The sequence below is a fragment of the Mastigoproctus giganteus genome, chromosome 1, assembly GCF_048544385.1.
Source record: "Mastigoproctus giganteus isolate SK-2022 chromosome 1, ASM4854438v1, whole genome shotgun sequence".
Taxonomy (NCBI): domain Eukaryota; kingdom Metazoa; phylum Arthropoda; class Arachnida; order Uropygi; family Thelyphonidae; genus Mastigoproctus; species Mastigoproctus giganteus.
This window is the reverse complement of record NC_143575.1, coordinates 257632436-257651386: the sequence shown is the minus strand read 5'-3', so window position 1 is coordinate 257651386 and position 18951 is coordinate 257632436. Positions and strand designations below refer to the sequence as shown.

General features: G+C 33.0%; 1 protein-coding gene across 1 annotated transcript in view; it reads left to right on the top strand.

The window, feature by feature from the left end:
* Nucleotides 1-18592, top strand: part of LOC150091811 (4'-phosphopantetheine phosphatase) — a 154769-nt gene extending 136177 nt beyond the window's left edge. The window contains exons 13-16 of the mRNA XM_090377091.1: nucleotides 691-895; nucleotides 6228-6382; nucleotides 13237-13406; nucleotides 18171-18592. Of these exons, the coding sequence (XP_090233217.1) occupies nucleotides 691-895; nucleotides 6228-6382; nucleotides 13237-13406; nucleotides 18171-18381 (741 nt within the window). The 3' untranslated portion in view covers nucleotides 18382-18592. The remainder of the gene's footprint in view (nucleotides 1-690; nucleotides 896-6227; nucleotides 6383-13236; nucleotides 13407-18170) is intronic.
* The last annotated feature ends 359 nt before the right edge of the window (nucleotides 18593-18951 follow it).

Below are 18951 nucleotides of genomic sequence, written 5' to 3'. Positions count from 1 at the left end.
ATCACTATATTTAAAAAGTAAACTGATTTCCTAGAAAATAGTTGTTTATATGTTATAATTCTGTTTATTACAAGATAAAATTTGCGTTAAGCATCAAAAATGGCTGTGCATAACTTTTGGACTGACTTTTATATTTGCATCTGATAAATTATATTAGTGTTTTTTTTTTTTTTTTTGTTACCCTTAATACAAACTATCAAAATGTACTACCCTTCTAGTACTATGGCCAGGATGAAAGTTAAAAGAAATTTGTAATTGGACTATATAATTTATAGGATGTGCATATGGGGTAAGGTGTTTTCAAAGAACAGAAGAGGGAATAAATGAAGAAGAAAAGTTCAATTCTCTGGGACAAAGAATACAATGAATAAGGGAAGGATCATTGATTTTACCAAAATGTTTTATTCTGGATCGAGTCCAGGGCATTTCAATGAGAAATTTGCAGTACCTTTCCAAATATTAGAGCAATAATCCACTCCACAGAATGGATCTGAGATGACATTAACAATTAAATTACAAAATTTTAATAACTAGTTCTCATTTACTATAAACAAGTCCACATAATTTAATATATATTTTAATTAAGTTTCTTAACCATATCTACTTTCTGTAATCTTATTTAATTAATTCTCTTAATTATAATAGTGTATAGCAGATGATTTACTGTGATTAAATATAAACTTATTTCAGCAAAAGAGACTGGAGAATGAACAAGCATTGAAGTTACTAGGGTGGAGATTAGATACTTTAGATTCTATGCCATGGGAAGCACGGCAGCTAGCTCTGATTACTGGCTTACTAGCTGGGAATGTTTTTGATTGGGGTGCAAAAGAGGTGGCAACAATTATGGAACAGAGTGACTTTGGCTTTGCAGAGGCACAGGGCAAGTTGGAAAGTAAGTAGAATGTATTTGGGTGTTAATTGTTTGTGAATATTTTAATTATCTGTTTAACTTGAATTTAGTTTTTAACCCATAAGAATTCACTTGAAATGTACAAAAAGACAACTCACCCCCCCCCTCTTCTTATAGTTCTTTTGTACTCTGAAACCACTGTTCACCCTGTAGGGTGATTTAAAATTCACACTACCCAAATATCAGTAATTAAATTTTATTAATTCTTTTACTATCAGATTATGCAATCAAATAATTGTAATAACTATGATGATAATAAATAATTATAAACTTAAATTCAAAGGTCAGTTAGATTTCTTTATTAAAAATAAAGTCCTAAGATATGCAGATAACTTTTTTTCATCATATTCAATGACACCTCTTTATATGAACATCTGTTTGAAATTTTTTTCTGTATTATTGGCTTTCATTTCCTCTGGTGTACAGAGAATATTTCTATGTTTTACCTTTCAGCAAGCCCCAAACCAAATCATTCAATATAATTTTTAGTGTTTAATCTGGAGATCTTGGGTGCCAGAATAATGCAATCTTTTTTTTTTTTTTTCTTTATCAAGCATTATATAATGAATATGAATTTCTAAATATGATAAAGATGGAAACCTGAATTTTTAACAACCTTTTATGTACTTTAAGACATAAAGGATGAATTAATTTTCTATTTAATTAATTAAAGAATTATGGGAAAACTAATTTTAATGCTGCCTGATTCATGAAAACAGGTTTAAAATAATGGAATAGTTGATTTATTTGATACTGGTGAAGCAGGATCTTGAAAATTGGCTTTGCATCTTTTAACAACAAATATTAGGCATTAGTAGAGGCATATGATGCAAGAAAGCAAGCTTATGCAGCATCAGCAAAAAAAAAAAAAAAAAAAACGTGCTCCCATTTCACCCCTCCGTTCATTCCAAGTACCTGTCCAGCTCAGCCTTAAATTTATTTAGGCTATCAACTTCCACAACAAAGGATGGTAGTCTGTTCCACCAACCAACACCCGCTGGCTAAAGGCAAACTTTCGCACATCTATCCGACATCTGTCTTTTCTCAATTTGAATTTATGCCCTCTCAAATGATTATTCTGAGCAAGAGGAAGAATTCCATCAGCATTGAGCATGCTCAAACCATTCAAGGCTTTATACACCTCAATCAGATCACCTCGCAGGTGCCTAGTCTCCAGACACTGTAATTTGTAACATTTAGGCCTTTCTTCATGAGAGCAACCCTTTGTTCCATTCACTAATCTTGTTGCCCTTCTCTGTACTCGTTCCAACAGCTTTACAAAAGCTTAAAATGAGGCCTCCAGACCTGTACACAGTACTCAAGGTGTGGCCTGACCATTGCCTTATACAAGGGGATAATCACTTGCAGACCATCTGCACTGCTCAGAAAACTTCATATCTGCCTGCACAATTACCCCCAAGTACTTTTTGTTCTCTACCACTGTCAGTGTAGTACCACAGAGTTGATACGTCACTCTGGGGTTGCTGCTTCCCATATGTAGTACTTTACATTTGTCCATGTTAAACTTCATTTGCCACCTCTCAGCCCATCTGCTCAACTTTTCTAGATTCTGTTGCAGCAGCGTACTGTCATTAGTGTCCTTAACAACCCTGCCAACCTTTGTATCGTCTGCAAACTTGGATTGGGATGCAAAAGAGGTGGCAACCTCTTTTGCATCCCAATCCAAGGGCGCCTCCGTAGCCAGGTGGGAAGGAGCAGCAGTGCGTAGCACACGCTTCTTGATTAGACCGGGGTTCGAGCCCGTCACCACCAAATACGGAGGATGCGGAAAGGTCAGGGAATGACCACCGCATATCTCGGAGCAATATGGCCTTAGTTGCTAATGCTCCTAAAAACTAAAAAAATAAATAAATAACCCAATCCAAGTTTGCAGACTGTGCAAAAGAGGTGGCAACCTCTTTTGCACAGTCTATTTATTTACAGTCAATAGTACAGTTGATTCCGGTTAATCGGGGCAGCCGTTTATTTGGGGCAAATCTTAAAAAACAGAAACCAATCGAGAAAATAGCCAGGGTTTACTTCGCTTAATTGGGACAGCATGCCGTTTCCTGCCCCGTTTAATCGGGGCAGGAGACCGCAGCACTGGAGATTACCATACGATTGTCTCCGACGGTACCACGTGGTTCGGTCGAAATTCTGTAGGTCACAACCATAAAATAATTAGCAGTCACCTGTTTATTGGGCTTATCTGTTAGTGAAATTATCATAACTCCTCTGACTGTTTGGTCGTCCCGGAGTATAAACAGAAAATTTATTTATTCATTATAAATGGACAGTAAACGCGATCTTACTGAATTTGCGATAATACCGACAGCTGGAATTCTGTGGGTTATTACGGTGAAATGTGTTTACACTTCCATGAAATCTTCAATCATATAAAAAAATTAATTTTCAGCTCTTCTCTTCATTCCTATTTTTAAAGCTTTGTAACTCGTTACTCCGTTCTCACTTGCGCATATTGTGTTACTTGCAATCTGTTTGTGCCGTGTTCTTTGTTATTGATTGCTTATCTTTTTAAATTTTAACCCCCACTCACAAATGTCAGCTAGTTCGTATGTACATATTAATTATTCCAATTATCAGGTAATTATTCCAATTATCAGGTATATTCTTCTGATTTTCACGTATCATTTAATATTTTAATTGGTAAGGTAATAATGGGTGAATTTTTGCTTAACATCTTTGCTTTTATAACCTGTGGATAACATTCCTCCTATTTTCGTTAATTAGAATCGCTGTTTAATAGAATTAAAATTCAGTTCACAAACGTGATCACAATGACCGGCTCTTACTGCACATAATATAGTAAACGGTACTTCACTATAGTGACTCCATCGTAACATGATTTGATTGTACAGTGAGCCAATTATAAAGGGTGGGGGGATACATTGTATTTTTAACTATTTACGTGAAACTTTGGATAATTGGGGCAGCCGCTTAATCGGGCCAAAATGCGCTAGTCCTGATGTGGCCCATATAACCGGAATGGACTGTATATTGTTTACAGTCAGTAGTTACTTCAAGTTTACTTCAAGACTACTGATTGTGAACACACATTCAGATAGAATGTGTCATGGTGGCATTGTCACAAACAAACTGATATGGATAAGTTATGTAAGAATAATCTGACAACCACTGTTCTGCATGTAGAGGTATACAGTGTTGCCATTGACACCAGTAGCACTACATGCAGGTGTACAACCAGTGTGGTTTTGTAAAAAAAAATGATGTATAGTTTCAAAATGAGAGAAATTAGCTCTGTCATTTTAGTTTGCACAAATTTGAATCACCACGTAGCTTTAAAGAATTTTTGCCATAGCTTCTGTTAAATTCAAGAGATATTCATTGAATAGGGAATAACCAGTCACAACAGTACTGCAAGCACACCTATTTAAGAATTTTAAAGCTTTAGAACTTTTATGGAGTTTTGCTGTTTATGGAGGGAGATTGGTAGGACATCTATTTCCACTATAAAGAGAATGATGTAATAGTTCATATTCAGATACTATGTAAAAATAAACTGGTTTATCCTTTTTTGTCATTATCCTCTGTTTTTAATTGTCCCCCCCATTGCTCAAAATCACTTCATGAACCTTTTCTCTGTAATGCATTTCCTCCTAACTACTTCAAAATTAACATCTCTCTCTCTTCTTCCCCCCCCCCCCAGAAAACTTGAGCACACGATAATTTTTAGATGATTGAAAATTTCATATATATACTTTATTTTATTAAATATATTTATTGTGATTTCTTAATAAATCACAATAAATATATGTATGCTGGTCTTCTGTCTAGAACATTGTTGCAGTTTACTAAAACAAGATTAAAAATAATTTCCCTTCCTCCATTCCATTAGCCTGCAAGGATATGCCCTACATTTTATTCTTTTGAAACCCGACACTAAATTTCTCATTATTGCTAGTATTTAATAGTTTATTATTAATTTAATATAATTTAGAAAATTTTAAAAATTAAATTTTTTTTTTTTTTTTTTTTTACAAATTCTGAATTCTAATATATTAGAATGATAAACCTAGTTGACCTCCCTTTTTACAAGTTACACACATACTTTTTGTAACTTGTAAACTGACTCATATGCATGAAATATTGATGTTAAAATGCCAAGAATATTAGTCAGGTTGAAACATGCTATGTAATACTTTATAGCTGTCTCTCTCTCTGTTGGTATATTCTCAGCATGTGCATACTTAGTTTCTAGCATCTTAAACACCTCATTCAGCAGTGAGCAGAATGAAAGCCCCTCATTTGCCATTTTGTTATTTTTATTTTCTTTAGTTTCATAGTTGAATAGAAATATACAAATTTTGCTTTGTGCTATGAATATTTATTTTCTAAATACAGTCTATAACAATAGATAGATATAACTTTAACCTAACTATAACTTTCCACCACCACGAGCCAGAATAATTTAGAAAAGTTTGTGTTGCAATATTATATTTACCCCATACTAAGTTACATCATCTTAATATTCTCCATTCTCAATTTTATTCTTTTCTTATTATTTAATTTAATTTTATTATTTTTATTCTTTTATTTTTCCCCTTAATGTCACTCAGAGAGATTAAACCATTTAATATTTAAGTGTAAGAAACAAAACTGTTATATGAATAAAATCATGATGAGGGAAATAAATAAGAATAAATTTCATTTATAACATTTGTATATTACCAACCACACTTTTCAGTGTGGTTGGTAATTTCACAGTCAAAAAAAAAAAATTAAACTACAAATTCAGGTTTATGTAAATTACTGAGTAAAAATATATGTTATGAACAGTCAATTTGTATGACGAAATGAATATGGCAACAAAGATGAAAATCACTTTAACAAATAAGGAAACAGTTTCACCATTAAATATTAATCAGAATCAGAAACATGAAGAGGATCATAATGATGAATATATACCACAGAAACCAAAGGCCATTCAACCAGTGAAGCATTTAATGCCCTTCAGATAAATACTAGAAGGGCCAAATTGCAAGAAGAATTGTATGCAAACCAAATTCTGTTTTAAGAAAGTGCAGAATTCTTTCATTGAAAAAAGGATAGGCATCTTTCAAGCAACAAAACATTAGCAATTTTAAAGTTTTATAGTAATATGTATGATACATAATGCATGAATAATAAATGAAAATTATTGTAGATGGACTGCATTTGAAATAAGTTATCCAAAGACCTTTTGTCCTATTGTTTAGATAACGGGGATTGAATATGAGGACTGTATTTTCTTTTATTTTATTTTTTATTTATTTTTTTATTTTTTGGCACTTAGCTCGACCATGGTTAATTGATGATCTGGATAGTTGGTTGGTTCGGTTAAGAGGTCCACCCCATAGGTGTGCTACTATATTTGTAGACAACAGTGGTATGGACATTGTATTAGGAGTGATTCCACTTGCACGAGAATTGCTAAATAGAGGAACCAAGGTAAAAATAAACTATTTTTATTGTAGAAAAGAAATCTTCATAGAAATTTTACTTTACTTCCAGCCTTACTACTGTACTTATTAATGTTTGGCATGTAAAGGTTATATAGTAAACCCTCGCCAATCTGGATTAATTAGGGGGGGAGGTCATTTGGATTAAACAATAATCTGGATTAGTAAAGCAAAAGATAGCCCTAAAAGACAAAAAACTTAGAACACAAATAAATGGAAAATTTAATGATATAGGTAGTGCTGATGAAAATAAATAAAAAAATATCACTGTAAACCCTTTATTTAAAAACTATAAAAAGACAATACATTTATCCATCAATCAATAGATGGATAAGTGTATTGTCTTTTGTCTTATGTCTTTTTATACATTTGTACACTTGATCGTTGCTGTGAATACCATTTAAATACAGCTTCTTCCAGCAACACTTCTTTTGGCTTTTTTAACATCTATTTGATACACTGCTTTTATCACTCCCCACATCGAATTTTAAAGGAAATGTCTTTATAGATTCTTTTTGTTGTTTAATATCTGATGCAGCCTGTTAGCCAAATTCTTCAGCAATTTAAGTTGTTCCATCACTTTGAGCTTGTTAATGATAGTTAAAGTAACATGTTTTCTTTTTATTCCACTTTTTAATTCTCTAGAACCCATAATTATATAAAATATGTTAACTTATGGACATATATACGTATAAAGAAGTACGCAAATGAAGCAATAACATCCATCCAACTCAGAGTCAACAACGATATTGAACAACACGCAAAACAATGTAATGTATGTTCCGTCTCTCTCTGTGCAGTCAATCAGCCCGCAGTCAGAGTTACTCATCTGCCTTCCTAAATCCCATGTGTCTTTCGAAGTACTCAACTGTGAACAGAATTTTTCATATTTCGATCCAAATTATCTGACATCTGGATTAACTGTAACTGGTTTAGCGAGGATTTACTGTATACGGTTTTTAATGTGGTTTAAAATTATTAGACTTTTATGACAAAACCCAACATACTTTGCCTAAATTTGTCCTTGAAAGGATAAACTTCCTTGTAGGCTACATCCATCCAGTATACTAAGTAAATTTACACGATACTGCACAGTATAGCAAAAATTAATTTATTCTGTATTTTATGTAAAATATCTAATTTTACTAAAAGTTAAAACTTTATAGGATTTATATCAGTCCTTTGAACACTACTAGCTAACAAGGAAATTTGTGTTAAGACTGCAGCTTATATTTTCCATAAGTTCTGTCAGTGACATACAGATAATTGATACCTTAACTGATATTTGCAGGCTTACATGCAAATATTAATAACAAAGGTATCTATTAGAGGAATTTACTCCAGCTCTAAGGCGCCTCCGTGGGCAGGAGCAGCAGTGCATAGCACACGCTTCTTGATTAGATCCGGGTTGAGCCCGTGACCACCAAATACGGAGGATGTGGAAAGGTCAGGGAATGACCACCGCATATACCCGGAGCAATATGGCCTTAGTTGCTAATGCTCCTAAAAACCAAATAACAAACAACTCGTTCGATCCTGTCACCACCAAATATGGAGGATGTGGAAAGGTCAGGGAATGACCACCGCATATTCCCGGAGCAATATGGCCTTAGTTGTTAATGCTATTAAAAACCAAATAACAAACAAACAAAACAACAAACAACTCCAGCTCTAACATGTAACATATAGACCAAAAAAATAAATAAATAACTTGATTTAAATATTTTTTTAGTACAGTCTCAGACAATTGTAAACCTTCATTTCTTTCTTCATTTTAATCCATTTGTTTTGTTAAAATGTAAAATTTTATTACAACGAATACTGTTCTAATCAAAATTTCATTATAACAAAAATATTCGAGTCCTGGCCACCTTTCCTCATTATTAGTTCTCTGTAAGCCTTATATAATGAAAAATTCAGTACAAAAGATTATATATATAAAAGTGCACTATAGCCCCAGAAGCTTATGAGCCATTAAACCTCCATAACACACACACACACCAGATTATTTTAAAAGTTTATCTTTACCTGAGATGTACTCTTTTACAATAAATATAAAAAAAAAATTATTGGAAAAAAAATTAGTTTTAAAACATGTGCTAAAAGAATTTGTTTTTTATATCCTCTGTGGTGTTTTCCACCTTTTCTTTTACCACCTATGGTACCCACTCATTTTCAGTTGCACTTAAGTTAAATTTTTGTATTAATGTAAAGGAAAAAAGTTGAGTATTAAAAACCAAATTTACATATTAATATGTAAAAGATAACAAATTGTATCTACAGCATGGTGTTTCTGAATGTGTGCTATTTCTTATATATAAAACACTATTTCAAAATGATGCCCTCTGAGAAAAATAGTTTTACTTTTGTAATAAATTGTCACTTTATTTATTATTGATTTTAAAGTTGATATACAAGTAATAATTGAAATAAATTTAAGTAGTATTCATTAGAACAAATTTTGGCACAAAATGGGTGTCCTAGAGTTCATCGTTACAAGATTTTGCTATATATAGCTCTTTTCTGTTATCTCATTCATCACTTCTGATTTTAAAGCTTTTATTGCTTTAAGATTTTTCAAAAATGTGCATATTTTGCGATTTCAGAAGTAATTCTCCCAGAATTTTTTATGTTTAAAATGTTCAGAAATTTGTCTTTTAGTACAAACAATTATACGTGTGCAAAACTAGGCAGTTTGCAGTATATCACTGATATTATAAGAGACCACTGCTCAGTGCCAGAGTGATACATTATCAGTACTAAAACAAAAGAAGAAAATTGGATGTTCTTCAAGTATAGTACATAAACAGTATTAAAATGTCAGAGGCTTATGTTTATTCACTTCCGGCTTCTGCCTAACAATGTGCTTCCTCTTATGTTGTCATGTTTACTTTATTTCCAGCAACCAGCCTTGCCAAATGAATACTAGAAGCATCCTTTGTATAACCTTTAATGAGAAAGAGAGGAGAGACTTCCTCATATTCACAGCCTGTGTATCTGGCTTATTTCCAATAATCATAATGCTTGTAAATATCTGCAAGCTGTGTTGAAAACAACCAAGAATTCTATCTTATAGAGAAGAAGGTACTAGAAAACAACTGAGAGCAATTTGAATATGAATTTAACTTTTACTGTTTCAACTTTAGCCATTTCTCTTATTGCACTTATTGAATCTTAAATGTATGACTTGTTTCCCATCGTATAATTCTAATGGAACTTAAGCTACTAGTGAAACTTAAGCCTTCACAATCACAGAAGTGGTTTATGTATTTACATTTGAAACATCAGTATGCACATTTGAAAACATTTGGTATTTGTTAGAAATTCTAAACATTATGCTAGAAAGAGAAAACTAATAAAAATGAATTTTATTAATCATCATTCTCTATATAAAACCAATTTTTTTAGAGGAATTATTGTGCATTATTAAAACCTTTCTTGTGTGTACATGCTTGTCCATAATTTTTTTTATCTACAAATGCATACATATCATTTGACAAGTTTCAAGGAAGAATACAGTTTTATATTAACCAGAATTTAAAAAATTTTTAGTTAGTTACAAAATTGCCTAAGTGAGTGAGCCATTCATGTTGTTCAACATTGTCAAGAGTTTTTTTACAGGTTCATCATCATCATCATCAGCCATTTTCAATCCACTGCAGGATGAAGGCCTCTCCAGCAACTTTCCAGTTCCTTCTGTTTTGAGCACTGGCCATCCATTTACTACTCAAAAACTCATGAATTTCATCTATCCATCTCCACCTTTGTCTTCCAGGTTTTCTTCTAGCTCCTCTTGGGTACCATTCTGTTATTTTCTTAGTCCATCTGTCATCATGTCTTCGAGCTATGTGTCCTGCCCAAGACCATTTTAGTTCTTTAGTTTTGATAAGAATGTCCTTTACTTGAGTTTGCTGCCTAATCCGTGTTTCTCTTCTTATCTAACAGTCTGATTCCCAATATAATTCGTTCCATTCTTCGCTGTGTAGTTCTTAGCTTCTCTTCCATTCTTTTGGTGAGTGCCCAAGTTTCACTTCCATAAGTCATGGTGGGGAGTATACATTGATTCATTATTTTACGTTTCAGACAAACTGGGATATTGCTCTTCAGTATGTGACTATATTTCCTGAATGCTATCCATCCAAAATTTATTCTTCTCTTGACTTCCAGCCATTTATCATTATTACAGCTAATAACTTGTCCCAGATAAGTATATGACTCCACCTTTTCAATTACTGCTCCATCAATCATTATTTCCCTTTCCGTGGCATACTTGTTCATCATTACTTTTGTTTTAGCCATATTCATCTTTAGTCCAAAATCCTTACTAACTGTGCATAACTGATTAAGATTTTCCTCTAATTCTTTGGGATCGTGGCTTATGACCACAATGTCATCTGCAAATCGTAAATGGTTTAGGTACTCTCCGTTCACATTGACTCCTTTCTGCGACCAGTCTAATCTTCTGAAAGCTTCCTCAAGGGCAGCAGTAAACAGCTTCGGAGATATTGTGTCTCCTTGTCGAACTCCTTTCTCGATTTTAAATTTGCTACTGTCTTTGTCTAGTCTAATAAAGGATGTAGCACTCTCATATATTTTCTTCAAAATCATAATATATGGAGTATCTATGCCTTGTCTTTCCAGTGCCCGAAACATTGCCTTATGCTGTATGGAGTGAAATGCCTTTTCATAATCCACAAATGCCAGGCATAATGGTGTTTTATATTCATTTGCTTTCTCCATTAGCTGTGATATTACGTGAAGGTGATCCATAGTTGAGAATCCCGTCCTAAAGCCAGCTTGCTCTTTCGGTTGATTCTCATCAAGTATTCTTTCTAATCTGTTAGTAATGACCCTTGTGAACAACTTGTAGATATGGGATAACAAGCTAATTGGTCTATAATTGCCAATTTCTGATTTATCTCCTTTCTTATGCAGCAAAACTATGATTGCATTATTCCACTGCTTAGGCATCACACCTTTTCTAATGCACTTTGTGAAGAGCCTTGCCAGTTTTTGTGTTATGTCTCTTCCTCCCAATTTTAACAACTCTACAGTAACTTCATCTTCCCCCGGGGCTTTCCGATTCTTCATTTTCTTCAATGCATGTTCTACCTCATCAGGAAGAATATCGGGTATGTCGTATGTGTTGCTACTTTGCAATCCATCTTCCCCACTGCTGGTATCATTCCCTCGCTCCTTGTATAGTTCTCTATAGTAATCTTCTGCTATTTGAATTATGCCTTCTCTGCTGTTTATAAGTACACCATCGCTATTCTTCAGTTTCAGTATCATTTGTCTTTCTGTATTACTGCTCATGGCTGCTGATTTAAATCCTTTGTTTTCCCTTAATGCTTGTTCTACTTTTCTTGTGTTAAATCTTCTTATGTCCTCTCTGAGTCTCTTTCTAATGGCTTTGCATAACTCAGTATACTCAATTTTCTCCCTGTCAGTGTTTTTCTTGCTCTTCATTTGTCGTCTTTGGTTCATCATGACAAGTGTTTCTTGACTAATTTTTTCTTCTTTGGATTTCTGTTTCCCTATAGGTTTCTTGGGCTTTATCACTTTCAGAAAGTTGTAATATTCCTCATCAATATCTTGGTCCTGAGCAGTCTGCAGAAGCTCAAACTTGTTCTTAAGTTCCAGTACATACTGCTTTTTCTCCTCCTCTGTTACAGGTTAGCCACTCAGTATTATGGTATAGGAATAGAACTTGAGTGTTTTATTAGTTATAGTGAAAAATAACACAGTGTATATTCATTTATAAATGAGTTTGGGTGTGTACATAGCATTTGTCAGTTTACAGTATTAAATCCAACCATAAATGAGCATGGTTCCCCCCCATACTTTTTAATTAAAAATAAATTGTTGAAATGAAGTGAAAATATAGGTATAAATAAGAAATCATATCACTGGGAATCAAGTTTATGGATTAAATAAATTAGTTGCTGAACACTGAAGTGCATATTTTTAACAGTTAAAAAATAAATTATGTAAACAGTTTATGCAGAAATACTAGATGGAGCTTGTCTGAAATATTGCTTTAGACTAATAACAAATCTCTCAAGCAGAATTTGAGAAATATGATCTTTTTAGTTTCCATAATAAGAGAACTAAGAAGTATTTGCCTAATTGAATATTATTAAAGGTTAATTATATTAACCTTTAATAATATTCTGGCTTCTGCCTAACAATGTGCTTCCTCTTATGTTGTCATGTTTACTTTATTTCCAGCAACCAGCCTTGCCAAATGAATACTAGAAGCATCCTTTATTCCTTCAAAAGTTATAAAATAACTTTTGAAGGAATAGAGAAATTAAAAAGGAAAAAAATACTTGTAGTAAAAAGTTACCTTTAATTTGATATATCATTTTATTATGTATGCCCCACTTAACTCAGTACATTACATTTGGCATTTAACATTCAAATAAAATTCTGTCAGCTAGGCCATCTCTTCACAGCTGCATTAATTTCTTAATTGGAGCCATATCTGTTGCCTCTCTGAGGCAACAGATATGGCTCCAATGATTTGGTTCCCTTTTCCAAAAATTTGGTGTGGATAACACCCATAGAGTCCCTAATATGTTCATCTCAATCATGTTGTGTGAACTAAATGTTGAAAAATGCTTCCGTTAAAGAATATAATGTAAATGAGCAACCACATAGAAATGCTACTGTGCATATATTAATTGTAAGCTGTTTAGCTTCATTAAGAGGCTAGTTGGCACTTGCTGACTTATGTGGCACTTTGGTTATGAATTATAAAGCATTACTTTTCAGTACACTTTTATATATTTAAAAATGTACAAGATATTCATATTTCTTGTCTAATTATATATAATTAAGGTTCTTCTGTGTGCCAATTCAAAACCTGCCCTGAATGATGTCACTTTCCAAGAACTTGAGGTGCTTGTGCGTAAAGTAGCGTTACTTAATGAAGATATTCATCAAGCCCTTTTAGAGAATAGGCTTATGATAATGGCCTCTGGACAAGGCTCTCCTTGTCTAGACCTCAGGTATGTGTATATTATAACATGGCTGATTTCATAAAAATGAAACCAGTATGACAATCATTTTGTGAACTTTTCATTATTTTTTGATTTATCAAAGCTATGTAGGCCATTTTAATATTCAAATACAGAAATTTGATATTCATACACTAGATTCAGTGTACCAAACCTGTTATTAGCTTTTATTTGGATTTAAGGTGAAGTTGAGAACAAGGAAATGTTGTAATGAGATGGCAGTGTAATGATAAGATACCAATTTATTTTTTTTTATTTTTTGTCTCCAGTAAAATTCTTTGAAAAATAGCCATTTTAATTTCTTCTCAAAGTAATACTAATAATGCTCTCTGGGCATATTTGTATTAAAGGTTTATCTGCCTTTAGAAAAATAAACATTTTCTAAATTTTTTTGCCCATTGATTTATTTTCAGTAATGCAAAGTTTTGGATTATGTTCTCACTTTTTGCTTTGTACGTAGTCTTTAAACTTTTTTTTTCCCTCTCTCCAGGGAAGATTTCGGTTATTTTATTTAGGTTATTTTATGTCTAAATATTGTCCTCCCCATAATCAAATTATTGAAAATGCAAAAATTTATATATTGTTGTTCATCTTCATTACTCGCACCTATTTCTTCTTTTATTATTCTCTTATAATTCTTTCTCTTCCTAAATTTATATACCCTTGAGGGTAGCCCAGTGGTTACAATTTTTGCACATCCACACAGTATGGATGTGCAGGTTAGCCTGCATATGAATACTGTCAAGATAGGAAGGATTTTTACGAGGTAAAAATCCCCACTGTGGATGAGTTAAGATTACATGATTTTTCCTCTTAGAAACCATGGCTTTTCATCTAGCAAAATAGGCAGATCAATCATAGAATACACACAGTTTACATACAAAATATACTGATACTTCATTGCCTTAGTTGCTTTAGCAAAACAAAACAAACAGACTTAATTATCCCTACCCACTTTAGCATTGAAATGTTAAAGTGGGCCAGGGAAAATTAGTTTTCTATTAATGTAATCATAATTCTGTAATATGTTTAATCTATTTTGCATTTTTGAAAGGAGTTTAGAAAGTTCCAATGAAGGATCACTGTATGCCTGTTGAGACTGCCAAAGCATGCAACATTTTGTGAAATTGATTTTAAAAAAAAAAAAAAAAAAGCATTAACAAAATGTCTAACAAACCTGCCCTTGTTACACTTGATATGTATTGGCATTCACTATTACAAACTTAAACACTAGCTAAATATAAGTATCCAATAATGACAGAATTGAAGGACTTTACAAAGGTTTCTTAGGGGAGTGGGGAATATTTTATTAGTGTGGCCCACTCCGGTTGATAGGAGGAATTTATTTTGCAGCAGTATCATTAAAGGAACTGTAAAGATTCTTTAGGAAGGCTTGCTAGTGGAGGTGAGGAGAGATAGATAATTGGTTAATAGCATGGGTCAACACATTTTCGCTGTCCTTAAAGGTCTGAGTGAGAAGCTTGCAGAGTCCAAGGAGAGATCATGGCTCCAAAGATTCACAGATGAGTCATTTAATTATGTAAAAATATATGATAAAAACAAGTGTATGAGAAGCTAACCATGGCATAACATACTTTATTTACAAGGGAAGTGAATAACAAACAAATGTAAAGTTTAAACTGTTTATATAGTAATGTTAGGAGTATTGTAACTAAAATAGATAAATTTGAGTTACTGCTTAAGTCTGCTGATATAATAGGGTTAACTGATACTTGATATCACCCTAGTATATGGATGATCAATTCACTTTGGAACAAACAGTGTATAGAGGATGGTTAGGCAAGAGTGAAGGGGGAAATGCTTTTTCAGTAAATCTCAGGAAAGCATTGACTCGGTGTTGTTCAAGATGATCAGTAACAAAGGAAAGTTAAGAGTGGAGGTTGCAGACTGCATTAATAGTAATGATTTTAAGAATCTCTCTGTGAAAGTTGAATGGGTAAATAAGTCTAAATGCCTTATGGCAGCAAATGATGACACATAATTTACTGTACTTTTGTTTCTAGGGAATAGTTTGATCCATTATATAAATCACTGGTGAAACCACATTTGCATTTAGAATACTGTGATTAGGTCCAGGGACTTATTTAAAGAAAGACCTTAAGCTTTTTGAAAGACAGGCAACTAGTCTGATGAGAATAACAAAGAAATGTTCATACCATATGAGAAAAGGCTACAAAGAAGATGATGATTACAGGGCTTGGAAATTGTTTTTTTTTTTAGAGGGGCGGGGAATCTAAGATGAAGAATACACTAAGGAAGAGCAAAATGAACAAGGTGCAACTTTCCCACTGAAATGGGACAGAGTCCAGGATGTAAACTGTACTGAACCTCAAGTTTGTTCAGCACATTCATTGCTGGAATACACTGCCACCCAGGGTGGTCAAGGTTTGTAGTGTGGCAAAATTTAAGGGACAGTTGAATCAGTACCTTCTGTGCAGAAGAAATTAATTTTAGCATAGACTTTTTTTTTTTTTTTTGACGTGAATAATGTCTGTGCTGGGGGATACCCTACGGCGCTCAGGATATTACAAAAAGTGAAATGTCTCACCACTGTTATATCTCCAAAACTAATAGACAATAGTACAAACAATTTATACTTATTTGGTTGGGTATATAATGCCGTCGATGAATATGCAAGAAAAAATTTGAAATTTTGATATTTAATATTTTTTTTTGAAAAAACTAAAAAGTTCACATTTTGGTTGTGTGGTTCACAACCACACATTGCCAACTGAAGACGTTTTAACCAACGAAAGTCCCCATAACGACTATTGGCTTCACCATATTCACCTATTTAGTTTTCAATTATTCTTTTGCTTCTTTACTTCAATGACAACCAAGGATTGGATGTGTATGCTTCTGTCTCCTTGCACCTATTTTAATTCAGTCAACACTTACCTACTCCCTCCCTTTCAATTTTATTCAATTTAACAATTCAACCTAAATATTAACCACGCTGCCTAAGTAAGCCATCGCAGATTAATTCAAGGTGTGTACCGCTTTTTAAGCATTCGCTATCCTTTACTACTTAGTACTTGATTCTATTTTTGTTCTCCAATGAAGAAATCATTTCAGTTTTTTTTTAATTAATATTAATTGTTACTAAATGATTTCTAATTGTTTTAAGTATATTAATTACAGCATTTCTACTCCCATTTGATTCCATTTGTTTTCTCCTCTAATAAAAACATTTTGTGAATCAGTAACTTTTCCAGCCGACCGGGCTAGCCGGGTGAGTAAAGTGCCTGCCTGGCAACCCAAAGGTAGCGGGTTCGAATCCCGCCTCGGGCTTGGATCAAAGTACTGCAAAAAACCTTGGGAGGTGCGCTATGGCCACAGAAGCCGATGCACCAATAACTACCAAAAAAAAAAAAAAAAAAAAAAGTAACTTTTCCACATGAGATGAAACCACAGCATCATTTTTTGCACTTTCTCTGCCTACTGTATCAATTTTTGATGCAGTAAGTGCTTAAATGCCCATCATTCTCCATGAAATCTTCATTCAGACTTTTTTTTTTCATTCATCACCTGATTCCAACTTTTGTGTATGTGGTAAATAACATTAGGGAGAGCCATCTGAAGTTGTCTTTTGGTTTTCACAGCAGCTATTAGCTCATCCATCATTAACTTGTACTAGAAACATTTAAAGTTTTGTATTACTCATTAGTGTAGTAATTATAAAGCAGATATTTCATTTTCTGGAAAATTAAATGTCATGTTTAAAGTGCTTCTAACCAATCACTGGAAGCTTTGAAATCAGTTTCTCCTAATTTTTTTAACACACTCTAGAGAAGTCTCTTTGAGGGGTGAGCCAGATATTGGAAGGTTACACGAGCATGCTTGTTTTGACCGAGTTAATTTTTGCATTTCCACTTTGTTGTAATCAGAATTTCGTATTCATTTTCTTTTCTGTGTTCACTCTGCTACAGCAGGAATACCTTCTTTTGATGAAAAGATGCTATTCAAAGTTGTGTAAGGATGTTTTGTTCTTTAATAGAAGTGGCTTTAGATAACCCTGAATGCTCAAGCTTCTCCCTTAGTTTTTGCTTGCCTGATAAAGATAGCAATAAATACTTTTTTCTTTGAGGTGGCCCAGTCACTATTTCACTACTACAGTTTACTGTACTGTCGAAAATCATGCTGCACTGTGTACATATGTATTGCAATGCAAGCTTCCACAATGAAACCATTAAAAATCATTAGTGCTTTTAACTTTAGTTTTGGGAATAGCATTATTCTTCAGAGGGTGACAAATTATTTGGGCCAGATGTGTCATGGAGGATTATAAAATGTGGTAAGTTAACATCAGAAGAATTAAAAGGAATTTTATATAAACAGTGGAAGGCAGTTCAGGACTTTAAAAATATATATATATGAAATAAGTAGCATGATGAATTAAGCATGTATAGTATAATCCCATTACTGGGATAATATCATACATGCTCTACTGCATATCATCCTATAATTAGTTATAAGCAATATTTTATAAAAAAGAAGAGATGTCTGCATGATTTTGCATTTTGTTATACACAGTTAACTGTTTCAAACCTTTTTATTTAAAAATATCGAAACTTTAAATATTTTGCCCTAAATTTAATTTTTATTTTCTTTACCCTTTATTTTGTTTTATTGTTTTGTATTTAGAAAGAAGTGTTTTTTTTTTTCAAGATTTATTTATTTATATTTCTGCAGTATAATTTTGTAAATTTTTTTTTTTCTTTTCATTCTGTTAAGCCGACTTAACCTAGAAGTAGCTGAAGCCATGCAGAATTGTGCAACGGATTTGATAGTCCTGGAAGGCATGGGACGTGCAGTGCATACTAACCTTAATGCTACCTTCTGCTGTGATGCCATCAAAGCAGCAGTTTTGAAGAACCAGTGGTTATCCAACCGATTAGGAGGAACAATGTTTTCTGTGATATTCAAATATGAAAAGGCTTCTTAATGATTTCTCTTATACTTATGCTGCCATAACCACGACTAGTGGCTATTTGAAAGGACTGTTTAATTAGCCACCTGAAACCGTCCACAAGAATCCCTGAAAACAAAGGAAAAAAGAAGTGATAAAAAGTTAATGGGTGTGTGATTGTAAATGAAATAATATTTTACAAGTGGGTGTACTTTATCCTTTTGACTTTTATGACTCAGTTTATCTACATCCTTCATAGAAAATTAATTAATCCATGTTAATACCTTAAAATTCTACTAAATACTGAGCATTTACATTTCTTAAACAGCATCATTTTTTATTCAAAATATAATAAAATAAAATAAGTGAGAAATCAGTTAGCATAAACATTTTCTTTACAGAAATGTTGCATTTGTTATGGCACATTTCTTGGCACTGTTGTTTTAATAACAATAATTTATTTCATTATTTGATAACTATAGCTTTGAAATGAAGATGTACCAAGTAAGGTTAAGTGTGCATTTCGATGGTCACGTGTTCTGTGTTTGAATACAGTATAAAAAATTTTAAGGGGGAATTTCCTTTTTGGACATGTCTAATTACCTT